At 37.1% G+C, this 23,902-nt stretch overlaps 1 protein-coding gene across 1 annotated transcript in view; it reads left to right on the top strand.

The window, feature by feature from the left end:
• GPR158 (G protein-coupled receptor 158) overlaps window positions 1–23,902 on the top strand; it is a 275,596-nt gene that overhangs the window by 178,114 nt on the left and 73,580 nt on the right. The window contains exon 5 of the mRNA XM_081556821.1: window positions 20,104–20,172. Coding sequence (XP_081412947.1) covers window positions 20,104–20,172 — 69 coding nt within the window. The remainder of the gene's footprint in view (window positions 1–20,103; window positions 20,173–23,902) is intronic.

Consider the following 23,902-nt stretch of genomic DNA (forward strand, 5'->3'; position numbering starts at 1 on the left):
TTTTAAATGTCTATGAAAGATGATTCTAAAAGAAATCAAACATGGGGGAATGCCCTTGATTCATCTACTCTGGGTATTAGCAGCATGAAGGGAGTAAGAGAGACAATAAAAGCATACAAACTAAAATGAAGGTTTAGGGGTTTTTTTCTTTGATACAAATAAGCAAACAGAGAAATGCTCGCCTGAAAGTAAATGAGCAGTTAGCACAACAGCAAATGAAGCAACAATGCAGAATGCAAACACTGGTGGCTCACCAGAGAGATAAATATGGGAAATAAGCTGAAAGACATGACTGCGTGAGGCAGATGTGACAGAAACAGACAGCCGAGGAGCATCACATATAAATAATACAGGCAGCTGGAGTTCAGCTGAACCCATGACCCGCTGTTTTCCTATTAACTCTTCCTAAACAAGCTCAAACATTTCCTCTGCACTCTGGACCCAGAGTCCCAACTGCCGGATTGACATTTCTGCCCGTGTCTCTAGGCATCAGTATGTTTAAAACCAACTCTGCATCTTCCTCTGCCAAAGCTAACCCTCTCCCACTCTTTTCCTGTCACCACCATCCATCACAGATAGCGGGTGTATTAAAACCACAGCATCATCCCTGACACCTCAGTCTCCTTCATCCTCCGGAGCCAGCCCATCACAGATCCCTGTCAAGTTGAGCCTCCAGTGCACTCGCTCGTGTCCATCTCTGCTGCCTCCATCTTGGTCCAGGGTACCATCATCTCTTCCCCAGATTGTTACACTGTCCTCCTGCATTTATCCAACTTTTCCAATATCTTCTCTACCCTGCAGCCAGAGAGAGCTTTTCTAAATTCAGTTTAATCATTGTATAACCTGTCTCTTTCCTTAGAAACCCTTTGATGACCTTTTAGCTATAGGATAGAGAACAAAATTCTAAACCATACTTAGAAGTACCAGAGTGATTGACATTGGCTGCCTTTACAACTTCAACACTTAACTTCTCTGCCCTTATTTTGACACTTCAGCCATACCCTTCTGTCACTTGATGAGACACACAGCCCAGGAACTTAGCATCTGGGCTGCTCTGCTTGGAACACCATCGTCTTCTCCATCACCTACCTATTCAGCTCCTGTTTCTCCTTCCAGTCTCTCATATCACAAGCATCTATCACTTAAGAAAGTCTCTCCCAAGCTCTCATGTCTGGTCAGATTTCTTTCCTATATCCTATTGCAGTTCTGAGTAGTCTTTCTATGGCACAGTATTTCCCAACCTTGGCACTATTCATGTTCTGGACTAGGTAACTCTACGTTGTGGGGAGCTGTCCTGTGCATTGTAAGTAGCATTGCTGACCTCTACCCACTGGATGTAAGTTGTAACAATTAAAAAGGTCTCCAGACATAATCAATACCTCCTGGGGGGAAAAGTTACTCCCTTTGAGAACCACAGCTTTAGAGCAATCACTTCTACTTCAGTCTGTAATGTATGTCTTTCCTAAAAAATTGAATACTCCATGAGAGCACAAAGTCTGTGGTTTATGTGTGCATGCGTGTGTGTGTGTGTGTGTTGAATGAAAGAATGGGGGAAAAAGCCCCAAAACACTATATGGGATTAATGTCACTATTTGATTCTAATCTCCAAAGTTCATTCTTTGTTTCTTGTCCAGAAGGAAACTTGAGAACTCCATCCATAGTATTATTGAATTTCAGATCAGTGTACTCTTGAGGTAGAGTTCACTAGAGAACATTAGTTCTCTAATATGTATGGGGTATATGCTTCTCCTCTACTGTTGGAAACCTCCAGATCATCAGGCTCTTGAGAAAGAGACTCAACTTCTCTAAATCTAAATAAGCATCCTAAAAGTCATACACATTCTTCACATAGCTGTGTGGCAACTTGGTATTATTAACTACTTGGGAGAAAACTATACCTACAACATAGCTAAAATTTAAGCTCAAAATGGAATACAAAGTCTTTCTTACTAGAGGAATGTATACGGAGAAATGTACTCTCTGCCTTCTGTGAGGTTTTCTAGCAGATCCAAGTAGCTGATGGAAAAAGTAGATATAAACACACTAGTAATAAGTGGAAAAGTAGATAGGAGTGGGTATACAGAGCAAGTAACACTTGATTCTAAATGGAAAGAAACATTAGAAATGTCTTTCCAGAAAAGGTGACATTTGAACTGCTGTGAAAGATGAGTAGGCATTTTCTCAATGAAAGAACAAAACCTGCAAAGTTCTTGGGATTAAAAAGAGCACAGTGGGACACAGCATGTGGCCTGTAGAATGTTTGAGATGAAGCTGGAAAGGTTGGAAGAGGCTAGAACACGAGGAGCTTTAAATGCTGAGATAAGGAGTTTGGATTTATTTATACCAAACTATCCCAAGGATTTAAGAAAGGAAATTGTATGGTTGCATTTGTATTTTATAGAAATCTCTTTGGCAGAAGGTAGAAGACAACCTAGAATGTGTGAGAGTGCAAGTTTAGAGACCAGTTGTTGTTTTTGTTGTTTAGTTGCAAAGTCGTGTCTGACTCTTTGTGACCCCACAGACTGTAGCCCGCCAGGTGCCTCTGTCCATGGAATTTCCCAGGCAAGAATCCTGGAGTGGGTTGCCATTGCCTCCTCCTGGAGACCAATTCGGGATCTGTTATACTAATTTCCAGGAGAAATGAAGACCAACATGACTTAAGACAGTGACACAATAGGTGAGAGAAAGGGAATGACTTTCAAAGACAGGAAGTGGAAATGACATGATGTTGACAGTGGTGAAAAAGAAGAGTCTAGAATGTTCCTCAAGATTCACACATCAGTGTGATTTCATGCATGCATCATGAAGCCATTAACAAAGGGGATTTCGAAGGAACAGGTTTGAATGGACAGAGATGAGTTTGGTTTTGGACATGCTGAGGTTAAGTCATTCATGAACTCTAATTATAGAGGGGCCAGGTCTGGTCCTCAGAAGAGAGGTCAGAACTAGAGATAGATTTGCGTTGCCATGATGGGGTTGTCACTGATGCTGTGAGAATGAACAGGAATCCCAGAGAAAGGGTGAGAAGAACAGGGGCAGGCTTATTGTGTATCACTGAAGAAGAGTTTCGATAAGAAAGCCCTGGTTCTCAATCTTTATCCAAAACTTGAATCACCTGAAAGATTTATATTTTAAGATTCAGGAAGGCAGTGCAATCAAATTATTTTCATGTCCATTTGCTCTGATTTATTTATTCTGCTGGTATCAAGAGAACTAATGTTTGAAATGCCTTAAAATAATTTCTATTTACAGCTCTCTGTGAGCCAGGAAGTCACAAAATCTTTGTAAATTTTGCAAGTCTTTGAGAAAAGCCTTCATGAGATGCGCTTTCAGACCACAGGCATATGGTGAGAATGCCTACCTTCCAAAGCAGACACTGAGAAACAGAAAGGTTTGGTTACAGTTCAGATAGTTGCTGAACTGATTTGGCAGGAATGGGTCAGTTCTGTTTTAATGACTACATTTTATTTTTTTGATGGCATACTTTGTCTATGGATTTCCATATATATCTGTTTTAGAGCTTTTAATATTTTATCTGGCATATGGTCTTTTTGTATGAATGATGAATGTGAGGTTAAAAAATATTCACAACCTAAAAGTTGAGAGTTATGTTTTGTTCAACAAGAATTTTTAGGACTTCAAGCCCAAGAAGTCTCAAGTAGCCCTGAGAGAACTGCTCCGAGAAGGCGGAGGCGAGGAGGGAGCTAGGTTAGATAGGAGTTTTGCAGCAAAGGGCAGGTAGTTTGAACATCAAAAGATTATTGTAAATTAAGGAAAGCCAGATATCCCAAGTTAAGGGATTGAGCGCTTTTCTATCAATGGGAAGATGCAAGAGTCTGGGCTCACCAAAATCATTCCTTTGATATGTACCTCAGCTGTTTGGGGCCAGTATCCTGTGTTTTCACATCCTGAGTTTCCTCAGGACTCACTGGCCCCACAGTCACTGATGACTGTGACATACTTATTTACTGATATGGCGGGAAATACTGTTTGTCACGGAGGGTGTGAATATGGTCATCTTAATGACATAAGCCAATAGCACTGCATGTAGTCATTTCATAATTGACAAGCTCAAATTAAGTTCTAGTCTGTTTTTTAATTGAAATACATTTGACATATATAAATTTAAGGTGTGCATATTAATTTAATACATTTGTATATTTTAGTGATTGCCATTGTAGTGATAATTAGCACCTCTGTCACATTAATGAATTATCTTTTTTTAACTGGTTAGAATAATTAAGTTCTAGTCGCTTGGCAAATTTGATGGTTGTAGTACAATGTTGTCATCTATATTCTAGCCTTTTTTCTTCTTATATTGGATTTCTATTAAAATATGTCTGCCAAAACCAGTTGTAAACAACTAGGTAATGTGAACAGATTCTCATATGAATTGATCTGAATGTTTGTCAGCAAATAGATTCATTTTTTTCCTATAAGACAAATAAGCAACTTTTTTGTATCTGCAGTGGTGTTTTAAATTGGTAGATACAATAGGGATGATAATACAACAAAATCTTCTGTCAGTTTTAATAACAGCAAATGAGATTTTTGTTCCTGTATTTGTTTCATGATGCCCTTTTAGAAAAAGGCATTTTCCAAGGCCAGAAAAAAAAGTGATTTATAAATTGAAAGGCCATACAAATGTTATTTCAAATTTAAATGTAATTGAAATATATTAGCAAAAACTCACTCATATCAGAATTGAATTCACAAACTTAATGAATGACAAAATTGTTTCTACCTAAGAACAGAATCATAATTTAGCAATAAATCTCTAGACACTATTTTCAAAATAATTTTTTGAGTGTACTGAGAAATGACCAGGCATATATGTTTTATACAGTAATGATACATTTTCCCGTAAATAGCGTATTCTTGAAGAATTGGATTTAACTTGAATTTTTAATAGATTTTAAGATAAACTAATAGCTCAGCTGTTAAGGAATCCACCTGCAATGCAGGAGACCCCGGTTCAATTCCTGGGTCGGTAAGTTCCCCTGGAGAAGGGATAGAATATCCCCTCCAGTATTCATGGGCTTCCCTGTTGGCTCAGACAGTAAAGAACCACCTGCAGTGTGGGAGACCTGGGTTCGATCCCTGGGTTGGGAAGATGCCCTGAAGGAGGGCATGGCAACCCACTCCAATATGCTTGCCTAGAGAATCCCCATACACAGAGGAGCCTGACAGGCTACACACAGTCCATGGGGTCGCAAAGAGTCAGACAGCCCAGCACAGTACTAGTAAAGTTTACCCAAAGGCACAGAGCCAGCAAGCAAAACTCAGGTCATAAAGACTACAGAGCTTACATAGTTTTTAAATTTTTATTTTATGTTGGAGTATAGTTGATTTACAATGTTCTGTTAGTTTCAGGTATACAGCAAAGTGATTTGGTTATACATACATCTATTCTTTTTCAGATTCTTTTCCAACATAGGTTATTACAGAGTATTGAGTATAGTTCCCTGTGCTATACAGTAGGTCCTTGTTGATTATCTATTTTATATATAGTAGTCTGTTTGTGTTAATCCCAACCTAATTTACCCCTCCCCTATTTTTCCCCTGTGTAGCTATGTCTATTTTCTATGTTGTAAGTCTGCTTCTGTTTTGTAAATACCTTCATTTGTATCATTTTTTAGATTCCACATATACATGATATCATATGGTATTTGTCTTCCTCTACCTAACCTCACTTATATGATAATCTCTAGATCCATCCAGGTTGCTGTAAATGGCATTATTCTTTTTTTTATGGCTGAGTCGTATTCCATTGTATATATGTACCACATCTTCTTTAAGAGCTTCCGTATTTAATTAGCACATGGTGTATGATGTTCCTCTTTCTTGAAGTGTGAATAGAGAACTCTGAGCTTCTTCCTGTCAATTTCTTGCTCCCTTTCTTGTAGGGCTCTCTTCCATCTTTGCAAAGTAATCAGATAAAAGTAAATGAATGGGAAGTATGGAAATGTCCTTGGCTTAAATGTAAATTAATACAATATACAAATTGAAGGTACAAATGGTAGAAATACCAGAAAGTTATGTACTATTGCTTTCTTTGCAAGTTTACCCCTTGTGTGATAGGTCTTGCAAATTGGTGGCACCAATTTCATGAAACTTGAGGTGTAATAAAAGGTCTACTGATTTTTATCTTTAACACCTTAGTGCAGGTTTCAAATCCTTTGTTATTTATTTATTTTTAGGAAGGTACAGTTTTGTTGTTGTTGTTTTTCAGTCTCTAAGTTGTGTCCAATTCTTTGCGACTCGATGGACTGTGGCATGCCAGGCTCCTGTGTCTTCTACTATCTTCAGGAGTCTGCTCAAATTCAGGTACAATTTACATGGAGTGAAATGCATTAATTCTACAGGGCAGTGAGTTGGACAAACGCATACACTCATGTCATCTACACCTTTGTCAAGATGTAGAAGTTTCCATTCACCCCAGAGGGTTCTCTTTTGCCCTCTCCCAGTCAATCCCCACTCCTTCCTCTCAGATTTCTATCTCTTTAGTTTAGTTTTACCTGTTCTGGAACTCCATATAAATGGAGTCATGCAGTGTGTTCTTTTTTCAATCTGACTTCTTTAATAAATACTGTATAGTCTTTGAGGCTGATCTTGTCTGTGTGAATCAACACTTTCCCCCTTCTATTTTAGTGATATTTCATTGTAAGAATATTGTTATAATTTATATATTCATTTTCCTGTTGGATGGATGTTTGAGTTGTTCTGCTTTTTGATTATTATAGTAAAGTTGCTGTGAATATTCTTATATGTTTTTTTTTTTTTTGCAATCAAATGTTTTTCTTTTACCTGTGAGTAGAATTGCTTGGTCACACAGCAGATGTATTTTTAACTTTTATAAGATGTGGCCAAACCATCTTCCAAAGTGGTTGTATGGTTTTAGATTCTCATTTCATGTTCCCATCAGCAATGTATGGAAATTCCCCTTGTTCCAAATCCACTCCACATTTGGTATTGTCAGTCTCTTTAATTTAAGCAGTTTTAGAAGGTATCTTTTTATAGCTTTAATCTTTTCAATCTTTTTGTAAGATTAGAGTTTAATTTCTTTAAGTTTTTTGAAAAAAAATCAGAAGCATTCCTGGGCAAGCAGAGACTAGAGTTTTAAACTGTTCTGTATTGTAAAATCAGTGTATTTTATAGAGCTTGGAAAAGACTGAAAATTTTAAGTAATAATGTAAAAATTTCCTGTAAGTCCACAATTTAGTTTTTTAAACATTTAATTTCATATACATAAATTATAATCTTAAACTCTTACATCATTAAGTGTGCCCCCAAACTTTGAATTTTATGACATAATAAAATTCAGTATATCATAGAGTATATCATGATTTATTTTACCATTTGTCAACTTTCTGGGATTTGGATTACCCCTAATTTTGTCCCGACATGAATAATGCTGTGTGTGGAACATTCTTATAACTAAATCTTATGTTTGATGCCGATTACTTCTTTGAGACAACTTCTTGCCAGATCACAATGTTGCCTCATTGTCCTGTTTCCAGTCTTTATACCTCATTGTCTTTAATAGTGGAGAAGGAAATGGCAACCCACTCCAGTATTCTTGCCTGGAGAATCCCAGGGACGGTGGAGCCTGGTGGGCTGCCGTCTATGGGGTGGCACAGAGTCGGACACAACTGAAGCGACTTGGCGGTTGGCGGTCTTTAATAGAAATCCCAGAATAATGTAAAATCCCACTGCTACCATCAGATGTCCTTATCATGTGGCTGCTTAAGAATTCCTGCCTCACCACTAAGACTCGGGCAGTGTATTTATGGTGGATGTTCTTTCTTTTAGAAAGTAATGCTTCTGAAAGTTGCTTTCCCCATTAATTTCAGTTGTGATAAGTGTGCCATTCATGGAGGTACTCTATGCAGTTAGCATAAAATGTTGTAACTTACATAGTATGATTAGTTCTCTGAAACTTCTGTGTCTACTGCCTTGTGTGTTACAGTGAGTGAAAAGTGAAAGTGTTAGTCTCTCAGTCATGTTTAACTCTTTGCGACCCTATGGGCTGTAGCCTGCCAGGCTCCTGTGTCCATGGAATTTTCCAGGCAGGAATACTGGAGCGGGTTGCCATTCCTTTCTCCAGGGGTTCTTCCCGACCCAGGGATGGAACCTGGGGTCTCCTGCATTGCAGGCAGATTCTTTACTGTCTGAGCCACCAGGGAAGCCCTATATTGTGTGAAAAGTCAGTGAAACTAACACCTGAGGAATGACTTGATGTGAGCCAGGTGAGGGTTAGGGAGCCTGGTGGAAACAGGCAAGGGTGAGGGAAGAGGATGTGCTCTGTCAGTCATAAGGCAGGAGCAGCTGCATCTGTGGAATGAAGAGTGGCCAGGTTGGCTGGAGCATAGTAATCTTACGGGACAGGGTGCTGGACAGGGCTGAGTAGGAAGCAGGGCTGTGAGGTCCAGGCCTCTCACTGGTTCAGGTTTTTGACTGTTGCAGTTTGCTAGAATGTGATAACAGTGACTGATATTAAATGTCCTCCCCCCCCCTTTTTTTTTCATGCTTTTTCACCTTAAATTTCACTCTGGCAGATATTAGAATTGTGAATTTTCTTTTACATGAAAAATTTTTGTTTATTGCCTTTTTCTCTGGGCTTTACTGTTTCCATTTTTTTTTTCTATCTTCACTTTCTTCCCTCATAAATATAAATGTATACTAAAGGTCAGACCCTTGAGGTGATCTTTGAATACTTCTCCTCTTGAAGCTTGTGGTTAAGTACCTTGTGAGTAGACTCTATTTTGGTTGTATTTTATCACTTTTGACCTACTCTGAGTATCTGCTCATCTCTCTCCTTTCATCCTTTTTCTTCTTTCTTCTTTCCTTCCTCTTTTGGCATATAGGATTTTCAGTTGATCTTTACTTGAATAATAAGTGAATACATTGTTGTACAAAATTAACACATAAAAATATAAAAGCAGTAAGTAAAAGGGCCTCCATTTCCTCTTGCTTCTACTTCTCTTCCCAGAAAATTTGTAGCATCAAGAGTTTGATCCATGCCCACACACTCATACCATGCCTTTCACTAATAAAGATTTTTTATTTAAAAATTATTTCTAAAAATCTCTAAAGTTTTTTTTTCTGCCTGTATATATGTATTTTTCTCATATTTTAAAGAGCTTCATTATATCATGTCATATGGCTGAGCCAGTAAAACTACTGGTATATTTTCTGTTATTGATATTCCATTTGTTTCAACTTATTTACTAGATATTATACCACTAGTGCTTTGGTAAACCTTCTTGTGCATATATTTTTGTGCAAACATGCAAGTAATCCTTAAAGACAAACTCCTTTGTGTGGAGTGGCTGGTATAATCAAGTACAGACACTTAAAATGTTGATACTTGAAAACTGCGTTATCAAGGGCTTCATCTATTTCTGTTCCTATGAGCATGAAAGTGCCCATCTCCTAGCATTCTAACCAGTAACTGATATTATCAGTCTTTTTAACTTTTTCAGTCTAACAGATTAAAAATGAGATATTTTAAATTTCTATTTCCTAATTACTTGTGAGAGTAAGTACTTTTTCTCATATTTATTTCTGCTTATATTTCTGCTTTGAATTTCCTATTCACAGCAGGGTTGTGATTTTCTATTTCACATGTGTCTTTACATTTCAGTGGGATGTTAGTAAAGGTTGCTTCAGGAGCTGCTATCCAATGCTATTTTAAATGATAGCTTTAAAAGTTGGATTTTGAAAGTCATAGGGGCAAGGTTGAGTGATACCATTATGTAATGTTAGTTTCCTTGGACAAGTTTTTCAGCCCCATTAAACCTCAGCTGCCTCATTTATAAAGTGGAGATAGCAATAGTACCTACTACAAATAGTACCTACTATTTGTCATGAGGGTTCAATATTTTTGTGAGGTTTAATTAATATTATCTAAAGTGCCTAGAATAACAGCTGGCACAAAAATTCAACTGACATCATTGTAATTGTTGTCACTGTTGTTGCTACCACTTTTATTATCAACATTTTGTGAAAGTGAGATGTGCTTTTGGGGAAAATGCCACAGAAGGAGCAACTTAGCACTGCTGGATATACTTTCAGGTCCCTGTTCTATCCAGTACAGTGGTTCTTGATTTATTCCCCATTCTCCTCAGTTGGTTTTCTCATTCCCAGAATTTATGCATTTACATCTCTTTCATGATTTTAAATATGTGGTCCAAAAAGAAACAAAGAGAAAACTATGGTAATTGGGGCGTATTTATGGGGGCGGAAGGGAGCTGCTGTTCGGGACCTTGAGGTTGCACCCACACAGTGTGTTGTGAATCCTGTCACATGATGAAAGCTGGATTTCAGAGGCACCTGCCTTATTATCCAACTTCTGCTTCAAAGACAGAAAGAAGAAAGCGAAGCAAACCTCTTCGTTTAGCCTGCCCTCAACAAAGGCTTAGGGGATTTTCTGAGGCACAGATGTGTGGAAGTTATGGTTATTTAGACTGACTCCTGATGGAATTTATATGCACAACTGAGAAGAAAATATTTTTTTGAAACCTGAACTTCTTCTTTAAAAAATCTTCAACAGAAGATAAAGGTGATGGGTCCCTTTTATTCCGGAAAGGAATCTCTGCATTCCAGTTTCTGATTGAGTGAATGTAGGTACCTTGGTCTGCTTGCTTATCAGAACAGTCTCAGAGGAAACAGTCGCTGCCAGTGAGGTTTGGGGCCACCAGTGAGGCCCAGTGTGCCCACAGCTTCGCTCTTAACTTTCAGAGTTCAAGGTCTTTGCCTTTAGGCAATAAGTGTTGACTATATACTTGATCTTCCAAGTCCTACTTGGAGGAGCAACCATTAAATTATTACTAATCACTAGCACTCTAATTGGCATTTATAATATCCCTAAGAATGGATAAGATTTAAGACATGGAAGATATTACCAGTTGGGGATTAAGAGGAATAAGGGAATTCCTTTGAAATATATGCCTGCCTTGAAGAGGGCAGGCCTGGAGAGATGACAGAAAGGGTGGCATGAAGGTATTTGTTGTCTGATGCAATGAGATGAAGGCAAGTGGGAATACAGAGGAAGGCAGCTCTGAGAAAGCCCAGAGAATAGTAACCTCACCTATTCCTGAGTGCTGTTCTATCTCCATCCATCCCATCAGCCCCACCCATTTTACCCCGGACCTAGAATTGGTAGTACATTGAACTAGATGTAAAGAAATGGTTTCTTCTGCTTCTCTCCTGTCTCCTTTTTCTTCCTCCTACCTCCTCTTATTACGATTTTGACTGTTTAATAGTTTCTCTACATTATAGAGGAGACTGTGGATTAAAAGTGAAAAATTTCCTCTCCACTTGAAAGTGGATCAACCTGCATGTTGCTTTTCAGATTAACCATTTATTTGGTTACCTGCAGCTCAACTGGTTAAGAATCCGTCTGCAATGCAGGAGACCTTGGTTCCATTCCTGGGTCGGGAAGATCCCCTGGAGAAGGAATAGGCTACCCACTCCAGTATTCTTGGGCTTCCCTGGTTGGCTAAGACAGTAAAGAATCTGGCTGCAATGTGGGAGACCTGGGTTTGATCCCTGAGTGGGGAAGATCCCCTCGAGGAGGGCATGGCAACTCACTCTAGCATTCTTGCCTGGAGAATCCTGATGAGCTTGGTGGGCTACAGTCCATGGGGTTGCAAAGAGTCGGACAGACTGAGTGACTTAGCACACACAGCAGACTTCTCGCTCATTACTTAGTGAGATGGTTGGTCAACAGAATTTGGAGGGGATTCTGGAAAATACCAAATGTAAAACTCTGGTAGCTCAAATGGTAAAGAGTATGCAATGCAGGAGACCCGGGTTCGAACCCTGGGTGGGGAAGATCCTCTGGAGAAGGAAATGGCAACCCACGCCAGTATTCTTGCCTGGAAAATCCCATGGATGGAGGAGCCTGGCAGGCAACAGTCCATGGGGTCACAAAGAGTTGGACATGACTGAGCGACTTCACAAAACCAGTATTTCATAAAAACCACTTCTATTTCTACCTTGTATATTTTATATGGTTTGACTACAAAATAGGTTAATCAGTTACCATTAACCAGGATGGGAAACATGAAGAGAAAAACAAGTTGGAGAGTGGAAGAAATTAGTTTTTGGAATCTTGAGTTTGAGATGCCTATCAGTCATTCAGGTAGAACTGTTTTACAGCCAACTGAAAATAGGGGCTGGAGCTCCAGAAAGAGGTTTAGGCTGAAGATTTGTAGTCATTACTTTAAAAAGCTTCAGCTATCAATTGCTTATAGAAAACTGCTTTAGTAATAGTTTAACCTTCAATGAGATTAAACACAATTGCTTTCTTAAAAATCTATTATGTTGTAACACTTTTTTCTAATTTTTGGTTTTATAACATTGTTTTAATTTTTCAGTAATTATCCACTGTCAAATTTCTACTTGTTCTTAATTATTTCTCTTGTATCTTTTTCAGTTGATAATCTAATCCTAATGCATTTGTATAATACATTTTAGAGCAAAGAATAACTAAGCGGGATCCAACAGAGAGAAGAGAGAAGACTAATGAAAGGAAACCTCAGTTAGTGTGACCTTTTTGAATTCTATATTGAAGAGTTAGCGTTTATTTCTAATTAAAACTTGTGAACTTATTATTGAAAATCTTTCGTGAACCATATTCAAAAGTAGAAAACTCTAAAATATCAAGGTAGTTATTATACACGTTATGATTTGCTAATAAACATTAAGACTAACTGAAACAGCAGATCTTAGTGAAACAAATGGTTAGAATTGACAATCAGAATATAAGCAGGATGTTAGTTAATTAATATATGACTCCCATTTCCTTTCACTTTGTCTTTTGCTAAACAAGTTTAAGTGATACACTCTATGTGAGCTGAATTTCATAATACCCATTTCATCGTTCTTCTTAGTGCTCCCAAGTTTGGTGAAAATAAAATCCAATTTACTTTGTCTACTCTAGAAATATTTATACTGTTTTAGCGATTGAGTTTTGAATTTCTGTCTACATCACTTTTGCATCTAAATAGCACTTGTTTTCCCACGACACTTTTATAACCTGCCTCTGTTTTTGCCTGTCAGATATAATACTGCTATTTTTTTTTTTTTTTAATTTGGACCATTTTTAAGGTTTCTATTGAATTTGTTACAATATTGCTTCTGTTTTATGTTTTGGGTTTTTGGCCAAGAGGCACGTAGGATCTTAGCTCCCTGACCAGGGATCAAACCCATTCCCCCTGCATTGGAAGGTGAAGTCTTAGCCACTGGACTGCTAGGAAATCCCTCATACTGCTATTTTAAACTTCTGAACTGCTTACTCTTCTTACAAATAGGGAGCATCTCTTGCAACTGTATTAAGTCATCTGTTGGTTTATTCACTGAAATGTTCATCATTTTTCTTTGTATATTTGTAAATGTCTTGTCAGATGGAAACTTTTTGGGTCAGTGTGGAGTATAAAATAAGGAACATAAACAAGTTTTAGAATCTTTAGACTATTTCCAAATATTAGACACAGTATGAAATATTTCTTTGTTTTACACTCTGTCTAGTTATTCTGTGCACTTCCAAACATGCCTTGAAAGACAGACGATGTGTTAAAGACAAGCTTGACAGTTCTAAGCAATTCTGTTCCCATTCTCACAATTTTTTTCCTGTTTAAGAAGCCTGCAAAGAGCTGATGTTGTCTAGCTAATATCTGATGGACTCTATTGCCCTTGTGTGAGCAGTAGTGTTTTAACGTAGTCACCTTACAGATCACAGTGTTCAACATACCAAATTAAAATAAAAATCTGAGATTAGAAGTTTCAAATGATAAAGATTGCTTAGATCTGTTGATACTTAGCAGTCAAGTGAAACTGACCAATAATTTGTCAAGTCTCTTGAATTTCTCTTGAGTATAAAATACACTTAAGTTTAAAAAATGACTTATGTCACACTAGATGATATTTGAGTTAACCTCAGTGTAACAAAGATTGATATTTGAAAAAGTAAAGTGTTTTGTCTCATTACTGTGAAATTTTAAAGCACTTATTATTTTATGTTTTAATTATTATCATTCCGTTCCACTTTCATGAGGAGGAATTTCTTTCCATGATCTACTTTTTATTTGAAAATATACCCATTAATCTCAATAGCTTTTAATCAGTAATGGAAAGCTGAGCAAATGACATATTTTGCTTAATTAATTTATTGCCACTTTTCTTAAGCAATCCTTTACAAGGAAAGAGTCTTTGTAATATTTCAGTCTGCACCATTCACTTCTGTGTGCTTTTTCGACACTTAGAGAATTCATCTCCATTTTGTGATATATGAGTTATTCTATTTATTAGTATTGAAGAAAGGAAATTGGAGGTTGCAGATCGATTACAGAGAAGTAGCTGCTATTTTTGCAAAGAAGCTATGGGAAAAATGAGGACAAATCAGGACATGATGGTCCACAGTTTGGGACTGCGTTCCAGTGGCCTCTTTTGGGGGGAGGGGCTGACTCGGGGGATGATGAAGTCTGGTAGGAAGTGCTTTGGACATAAGCACAGAAGGATGCGCTTGACTGAGTAGAAGTGATCCAGAATCTTCCTTCTTATGCATCTAAACTTATTCTGCATCTCTGCAATAGCAGTTGAGTATCAACAACTTTAAGGGAAAATCAGGCACTGAACTCCTGAAAGATGAGACACTGGGGGGACACTTCTAACTATCTGCATTATGTGAAACAAAGTAAAGAGAATGGGTAAATGTCTCAAATCCTGCAAAAGCAACCAGAGGTGTTTGTGGCCCTCAATAAATGGTGAACCATAACTAATAATGAATATTAATACTAACTAATACTGGTTATTTCTTTTTTTCACATTTATAAAATATCATTGACTTTTTCTTTATTTAGTGTGCTATACTATTTTAAACAGTATGAAACTATATATTCATTACTCTGAATTTTGTTTTGGGTAAACTTATTTTTCTAAAAGGTCTTAAACAGCACCACTGCATATTACCATAACATACAAAAATGGACTTCCTTGTGAATCTTAGATATTAAAATACTTCTTAGTTAAAGCCATGCCACAGTTTGTCTTAATGTTTTCCATAAAACTGTCAGAAATTTTACATCTACTAGCCTCTTTTAAAATAATATCAACCAGATTCCTTAGTTGTAGCTTATGTTTAAATATTCTAATAGTGCTGCATATTTTTGTTAGTACGCTGTAACATTCAGTCCTGTTCCTTTGGGTAAGAGGGTCAGATTGGATACACAGAGGAAATCGCCCTGACGTGGGACCAGCAGCTCTGGATGTCAGGACCATGTGCTGTCACTCATCAGCTAGAGTGGCCTCAGATGTGTTGACCCCACCTCTTAAATCTGTCCATGGAAGACTGATGAAATTCCATTGACTGAGAACCTGCTCTGTGTTGGGCAGCATGATTACAGATCTTTACAGCAGTCCTTCAAGGTGGGCATCACTATATCCATTTATAAATGAAGAAGGTGAAGCTCAAGCAACTTGCCCATGGTCACATAGCTAGTGAGCAGGAGATGCTGAGATTTCAAACCATCTGGATATAAGCCCATGTGTTTTGTTCCACAGATTTATAATCATCTGAGTTACTTATATTTCAGTTTTGGGAATCTCTACCCTCACCATTTTCTTCTGCTTTTCTAAACCTTTTTTTTTTTTGCTGTTGTGAATTCTTCTGAAAAACTACTATTGATTTTTAACTAACCACATTTTGAGCAGTTGTTCCTTGACACATTTTTCTAAATCTGATTGGTTTTTCAGTGTTCCATCACAGATCTTCTTAAGACAAACTAATTGCACATAGTCTGTCAAACTGGATGTGTCTCTTCTCATCCATTGATATAATTGTAAATAAAATTATTGAAAATAGCATTTGCATACCTCTCAGTGTGAGGATTCTTTTCAGGTTCGCCTTTCACATCTTGTCTCCAGTTTATTGTGGTCTACTTATTTCATCAGGTGGTTAATCTCCCTGTCTGTGGTTTTCTCTACAGAAATAGATGAATGAAAAGAAAAAGTGCAGCTTGTGAGACTATTCTCCTGTCAGAATGGCTAATTCTTTCTGTAAATGATATACAATTATAGAGTCTTGGTTTATCACTCAAACCTGTGCTAGTTCGTTCTTTGCAGAATTGAATTCTCTTGCTTTCTTACATTTTCATCCTACATCCTGAAGTCCAGCTGTAAAAAAATGTCCTCATTCTCAGAGGTTCCTTTTGTAATGGAAGGAAACTTTAATTGCTGTAAGGCTGAAGGTATTAGCTATGATCAAAAATAGCTGCACTGTTTTAGCAAGATATACATTAATTGCTCCAGGGGTTGAAAAATGTTTAACAATTATAAATGAAGGAGTTAGCCCCTATAGGATCAAGGAAATAATTTCAAGCTATTTTAGTTATTTTTAAAAGTTCTGACTTAAGCATTCTTATCATCTTATTACTTCCAGTAACTCAGCTTCCTTTGCATGCTTGCATCCTTGGCAAATCCTGTGACAAGCTATGCTTCATCTTATGCCTCTGTACTTTGTATCTGGAGATTATGGAATTGAGAAATTGACTTTGACATAATTTTATAAAATTAGTGTGGTTAGATTAACCTTTCTCTTTTGGCTACAGATCTAATATCTGACTGCTGTAAACCTTCACAGGTCAGTTCTGAAAGTTTAAGAAATGGGGAAAGTGGAATGGAGTGGAGTGAGGTAGAATCTGCCCTCGTCTGTTGTAAACTCTGTCTGGAGTCTAAGCCACAGTTAGGCTCAGTAGTTCCCCCAGGTTTATATTCACCTATAAGTATCATATGGTTTGGTCATTTTATGCATGTTGTCAGTACTGAACAATATTTATTCAGTAGATATTATTAAGAAGGGCTTTGTTTAGAATTCTTTGCATATTGCAATACCCAGTGGTAGAATTTTCTACTAGTTGAGTTGACACGTTTTAGATGATTTTTTTCACTTTATTTAATTATTAAAATACATATAGCAATATATGACTATATCTCCAAAGAAAATAAAATATTTCCAGATAAATTGATCCATCCTCAAATATACTTCTCCAGGGGAAGAAAGTACATTCTTGTCAGTTTGGCATGTATCCTCCAGACCTGAATTTGATGTATTTATATATTATATATATGTATATACATATAGAAAACATACAGTTTTCATTTGTATGTATATGTTTTATATAAATATTGTACTGTATAAATATACATATATTTATAATAGTATTTATATAAATCAGTACTGTATTATACTGTTCAACATACTGTATATTGTTTATCATTTTTCAAGAAAGTTTTTCAGAGTTTTCCACTTAGCAACTCTGGTTAAAAAGAGTTCCATACTACCATTTCTTTTTTCTTTAAAATTTTTTAACATGAACCATTTTTTCAAAATGTCTTTATTGAATTTGTTACAATATTGCTTCTGTTTCATGTTTTGATTTTTTGGCAGTAAGACATGTGGGATCTGAACCCACACCCTCTGCATTGGAAGGCAAAGTCTTCACCACTGCGACACCAGGGGAGTCCCCCATACCACCATTTCTATCTCAGGCAAAACTGTGAAAGATATGAAATTTTTTCTTGCCCTCTGTTATTTTGTCCATTATCTTTTTTATCCATTCTTGTTTTTCAATCTCTCCTCTCTCCTTCCTTATCCTATCACTTAGACACTAAGGAAAAGATTCCTGCCCTTGACTTTGAACTTAAGTCAGTGTATTACTTACAACATGTGTATTAATCGTTAGCACCAAATACAAAATAAAGTACTTTGTTCCAGTTAAAAGAACTTCCAGTTACCAGTAAGTCAATGTGGAAAGGTTTCAGGGAGCATGAGATTTCTTCTTTGTCCCTGAAGTTCCACCTATTATGTACCCACTCTTTCAGTGAGGCCATAAAACCAACTTAGCCCAAGTGTTTGGAAAAAAAAACAACAACAAAAGCACGTATTTTGTACAGGCCTTACATCTGATTATGGAATCATTTGTTGAGTTCCAGTTTATAATTTGAAATCATGGGCTCCTCTACCCAACCAGAGGAAGGCAATGAAGTATTAAGATTGTTCAACACATCCAGATGTAAAGGAGACAGATTATTTGCTCTGAGAATATGTGAAAGTGTACACCACTACAACTGTTATGAGATAGTGATAGTTGCAATATAGCTAACAACCCACTGGCCCTAAAAAAAAAGAACTTTTATGTTTTCTGCCATCAGGCTTTTGGCTCCTCTGGGGTCATTTTGGATTCCAAGCTTTAAGACAATTTTTATGGCTACTTACATATACCTCTGTGGTTTTCAAATTCACAATCCTGCTGGTGTTTTCTACCTTGAGGAATGCATACCTACTTATTATATGTCAGCCATGATGCTAGCCATTTTTGTGTACTTTATATTTTATTAAAGATGTCAGATTTAATATGGCAAAGATTAGGATACCCATTTTATATGGGAGGCCATTGAAGTTCCAGATCACTTAACTAAAGTGGTTGTTTCATAATTCAAACTGAGATAATGTTAACTGCAATGTCTGTTTTTTCCACTAAGCTTTACAGCTGCTTTTTATATCCTTCATTTTCAAACAATATTGCGTAGATTTTTTTTATAAGCAGTCTTGCATTATATTTTGGACTCTCACTCTAAATTAGTGTCATTTTGGAGCAAGTTTAAAAACTAAACTATGGAGTATTCATAATTAGGTATGAATGTAATTTGTTGTGTTGGAAATTGTCAGCCAAAACCCATTTAAAGTCTTGCTGATAGAAGTTTTCTTCTCACTAAGAGCATCTGCTAGCTAAAATAATGACCAAGAGAGAGAAGCCACTCAAATAATCAAGTCTGTTCACTGACTAAACTCATTTCTCTGTTCCCAAATTCCTAGATTAATGAAGACCCTGAGTTGTTTTGAAGGATTACATAAAGAATTCTTCTATGTCTAGTAATGTTTTCCCAGTGTTTTGAAGAGGAATTGGAATTTTATTTCTCTGCCTGTCCAGTTATCTGACACTTTTTTTAAAAACTTGTATATTTTTGAATAAAGAATAATTGCTTTACCATATTGTGCTGGCTTCTGCCATACATCAGCGTGAATCAGGCACAGGTACATATATGTCTCCTCCCTCTCAAACCTCTCTCCTACCCGATCCCACTCCTCTAGGTTGTCACAGAGCCCCGGTTTGAGTTCCCTGAGTCATACAGCAAATTCCCAGCGGCTGTCCATTTTACGTATGGTAGTGTATATGTTTCCATGCTGCTCTCTCCTGACACTTTTTTTTTAATGTAATGAACTTGTAGTTTAGCATTTCACCTTTTTGAGTCTAACAAAATATCTCAAGATTATTGAATATATTTGAGAAGGAAATGGCAACCCACTCCATTTTTCTTGCCTGGAAAATCCCATGGACAGAGGGGCCTGGTGGGCTACAGTACATGGGGCCGCAAGAGTTGGACACGATTTAGTGACTAAACCACCAAACCACCACCACCATGCTTAGCAAACTTCAAATAATCATGAAGTATATTTGAAAAATCAACTTATTCTTTTGAATTTTAAGTGAATAATTTAACTATTTCACAAAGTGAGATACCTCTGGTTTTAAATGTGATTTATGTTATTTAAATAGTAAAGCTGTTACTGAGTTTTGGGGACTATGTTGTGACATGATGGGAGATGTACCATTGAGACACCAAAACTTGTACCTATGTTTGCTTTATCCACTGGAACCATTGCTGAGGATTTGTGAAGTGGTTTAGGAATAGCATTCAGAAATGCATTTGGCACCGATATTTCAGAAACGCAGGCAAGATTTTCTGTGTCTGTGCATTTCTTAGATTGGCAGGATCTTCTAAATAGTGATTCAAATTTTAGAGAACAACATTCCATGAAGCCACTGGCAATATCATTAAGTCTACCCCCACCTTTACAGTCAGTCTTATTGCATGTTTCAGTGAAGTTTGCCTGTCTGAAATATAAGCCAGTTTCTAATTATCCACCCCCACCAAAGAATGCTGTTCTGCTTGAGGCATTGTCACAAGAGCATAAATTGTTCCATGCCTAGAAATGTCAGTTAATATTGACATTTTTATTTTTGTTACTTTTTTCAGAGCATCAGGGCATCGGGCCTTATCCTGTTGGAAACAATCCTTTTTGGGTCTCTGCTTCTATACTTTCCGGTAAGGAACGTATTTTTATAATTGCATTTTAAAAATAGCCATTTTATTTTGCTTTATACATATATTTGCTTGTATATACTATATTTTTTATATGTTTATATCTGTGTACAAATTTGTATATCTGTATTTATATTGTTTACTGTATAGATGTAGATGTAAATGGCTTTACAGATATTCAAATCCTGGCTCTTACCTATTGGGTAACCTTAGACAAGTTGGTTAGCATTTCTAAACTAACCTTGGTTCCTCCTGTAAAATGGTGCTAATTATACTTTTCTTCCCAAATGTGTGAAAAGCAGTTAAGTGCTTAAGTGAACTCACATGAAAGGCATGCTTGGTATATACATGTAAATACTGGTTTCCGTCTTCTTCCTCCCTACTTGAATCAGAACCAGGAGACACACCAAGTAGTTAATGCTGAAAATTTCCAAGTGGTTATGTAGAAGAATAAACAGAATAAATGTGTGGGGTACTAGTGGTGTAGATAATCATAATCTAGACCTGCCTATCACACTAGTTATTTATCTGTAACCAGAAAATAGTGTTGATGCTACTGATTCAATTCAACCAACTTCTGTTCAGCAGTTCTTTGGTTAATGTCATTTCTCCTACACAAACTTTAGTTCTGTGAGAGTGATGGCCTGCTTCCTTGTAGCTCACTGTTGTGTCTGCCTCATGAACCGAGTGCCTGTCTCGATAGTGGAAGCACAGAAAATATGCAGTGAGTGAATGAATGAGGTTATACTTGCATGCATTTAGGAACTATACCCTAAAGTAGTGACTGTTGTCCTATTGAAATAGCCTCCAAAGAATCTGCTTGATTGTAGAAGACCAAGAATGATAGTCCTTATTCATACTACTTTATTTAGTGCCTACTAGTTTTTAGCTAGGCATTAAAACATTATTTTTAGGTGTTAGTAAATTTGGGTTTATTTTTTACTTATAAGATTCATACTTACTCCAATCCAGTGGCCATAATAAAGGGTATGGGCCTAAAATCTATAGAAGAATTTTAAAGCCTTTTAAACAGAAGAAGTATTCTAGAAAAGCAGGATGTTGGAAAGAATAGTAAATGTTAGGCTGCTAAATATTCAAAGCAGTCATTAGAGACCCTTTCATTCACTGGAATCCAGTTTTGAAAACCATCTAATTGACCTATACCTGTGATATCAACTACAGAGAAAAAGAGGAGAAAGAAATGGAAACTTAAAGAGAACAAAAGATAACACCAATTCTACTTGACAGTTCTGTTATGCCTAGGAGGAAAAAGGGAAGAGAAGACTTAGCAAATCAATCCTGTCCAACAGGAACCTCAGAATACCTCACTGTGTTGACTTCATCTTTAACTAGCTGTCTGTTTCATCTTTCATAACATAAATTCTTTCTGCAACTTCTTGAAATATTAATGGGTAGCTCTCCAGTTCATGCAGTGTACCTTGGTTTTAAATAAGTTAGTAAATAGTGTTCATGCTCTGATGGCAGAAAGGGCCAAATTATCTAATGAAGACTTGGATATAGCATAAGATACAGAAGGAAAAAAGACATAATATACTACTGATTGAATATGGAAAAGAAAGTAATTTTGTTTTAGGTGAGAGAAAGGGGATGATGTCTCAGAAATTGATAATAAAACCTCTGGCTACCTAGGGAATGTTTATGTATGTGGGTGTACATGCATAGAAATTTTTAACAAGAGTAAGTTGGTCATTAGACCAAAGCTGATTGGCTTTCTTAGGATTTGCAGAAATGAAGTTTATGACTTTGGGCTTGAGTTTTTCCTATAAGGAGGACCTCTGTAATAAGTGATAAAGGTGATTGTGTAAATATAACCAAAGGATCTAATTATTTGATGGTGTAAATGTGACCTCTGCGTATCTGTTAAATATCTTACTCCTTTCTCTGTTCCTTGTGTGGCCTGTACCAGAACTGCTCATAAAATTTTTACTGGGGGTTACAGTTTTGTTTTGTTTTAAGTGTTCGTGAGTAAATTAGAATTGTTTTTCGAGCTAGGTAACTCCTTGGAAGGACACTTTGAGGATATTCACTGTTCTAGTGAGTTGTTATGCAATGAGCCTTTTCTTCTTTTTATGCTGCATATTGTTGTACAGATTTGCAAGAATTAAGGTTATTTTTGCCTTTTCTAAGCAATCTTAGACTACAGACGATTTCATAACAATGCTTATATTGGAAAGTCCAAATTAGAGATTGTCATCATTCTGCAGATAAGGACAAACCAAAATCTGACTAAATTTAGCGTTGTTATAATTGGGTAGCAGAGAGCCGAAGCATTTAAAACATTTTCTTACAGACTCTCAAAAGAGACTCATAATTTGAAGCCCATAGATTTGTGAACAAATGATTAGTCTTCATAATCACCTAAAAAAACTTTCGATTTATGAAAGAAAGAAAAAAACTTTAAAAATCAGCTAAAGTATGTTTTTCTTGCTAAATCATGTAAAATGACATACTATGGGTTAGTAAAGCATATTAAGTAACATGGAGTCTAGCGGTTTGTTTTTGGCTTGGCTCAACTACCAGTTTCAGCTAATAAAGTGCATTTTTTCCCCTCTAACCTTGGTGATCTATTTGATTGGTGGATGTGACTTTCTATGAAGGACACCAATACATGTATAAATATGGTACTTACTCTCAGGTTGTTCCCCTTACACTCACACCCGCCAAGTCCTATTAAGAAAAGAGCTGTAAAATATTAGAACTGGAAGCGATATCAGACACAACTTGGTCTTGATTCAGCCTCTGTTTTGCAGTGAAAGAAGAGAGGCCGAGCGAAGTTGCAGCTCCTCCAGCTTTCCTCCATTAGGTGATGAGAAAGCCAGGAAAAGACTAGTCTCTGGTCCCCTGGCCCAGCGCTATCTTCAGTCTGTGACATTGCTTCTGATGGAGGGGATGGATGTGAGATACAGGAGGTGTTACACAGTGTCATCAGGGAGGCCCGTGTTCTGCCTGTGGATCAGTCACCTTTCCTCTTCAGGCCTCCAAGGCAATAAAAGGCTCAGAGAATAAAACAGGGAACCAGTTTAAAATAGCTTGAGGTTTGGCACTAAGGAGTTTGATGTAAAACCCCCATGAGCTTGGATGGACCGTGTTATTGAACCACATGAAGTTTCTGATACTCAACTGTTTTACCTATAAAAGCAGAAATGTGATCTTTCAAACCTAATCAATCATCCTATTAGACCATGCCAGGTTGGTTTCAGTGGCAGAGAACCTAACTCAGTTAACAGACTGTTTTCTCTGTGACCACCCCAAAGCCTAAAACTAAAACTTGGACTTCGACTCCTGTTACAGCACATGTATCTCCAGAAGAGGAGAAAGAGCATGTTACTCCCCTGCATAGAATTCAAAGGGCAGGAAGTAAAGGAGAGAGAGGTGAAAGTGGGGAGAAAGGGTGAGAATGAGACCATGAGAATACAGTTGAAGCAGCTAAGGTTTTAATCTATTACTATTATTATTTATTTTGATGCTCAGATTAATGCAGAATTTGTGGGAGACCCTTCAAGCTCCCTCTTGCCTTCTTTTGAATGTGACTTCACCATTCTTCGAACACCTCCCTACTTTGTAGTGCAACAGAAAGTTCTTTCCATGCACCAGCCCTGGACTCAGCCTCTTTCTTCTCCAAGGAGCTCTGGTGCTTTTTAGGGGGAAATGGTAGTAATTTGATTCTTGGACAGAGTCACTTCCATTGTGACAAACGCAGGGCAGAAGTTCC

This window comes from Giraffa tippelskirchi, chromosome 13, assembly GCF_054371585.1.
Source record: "Giraffa tippelskirchi isolate mGirTip1 chromosome 13, T2T-mGirTip1v1.2.pri, whole genome shotgun sequence".
Lineage (NCBI taxonomy): Eukaryota > Metazoa > Chordata > Mammalia > Artiodactyla > Giraffidae > Giraffa > Giraffa tippelskirchi.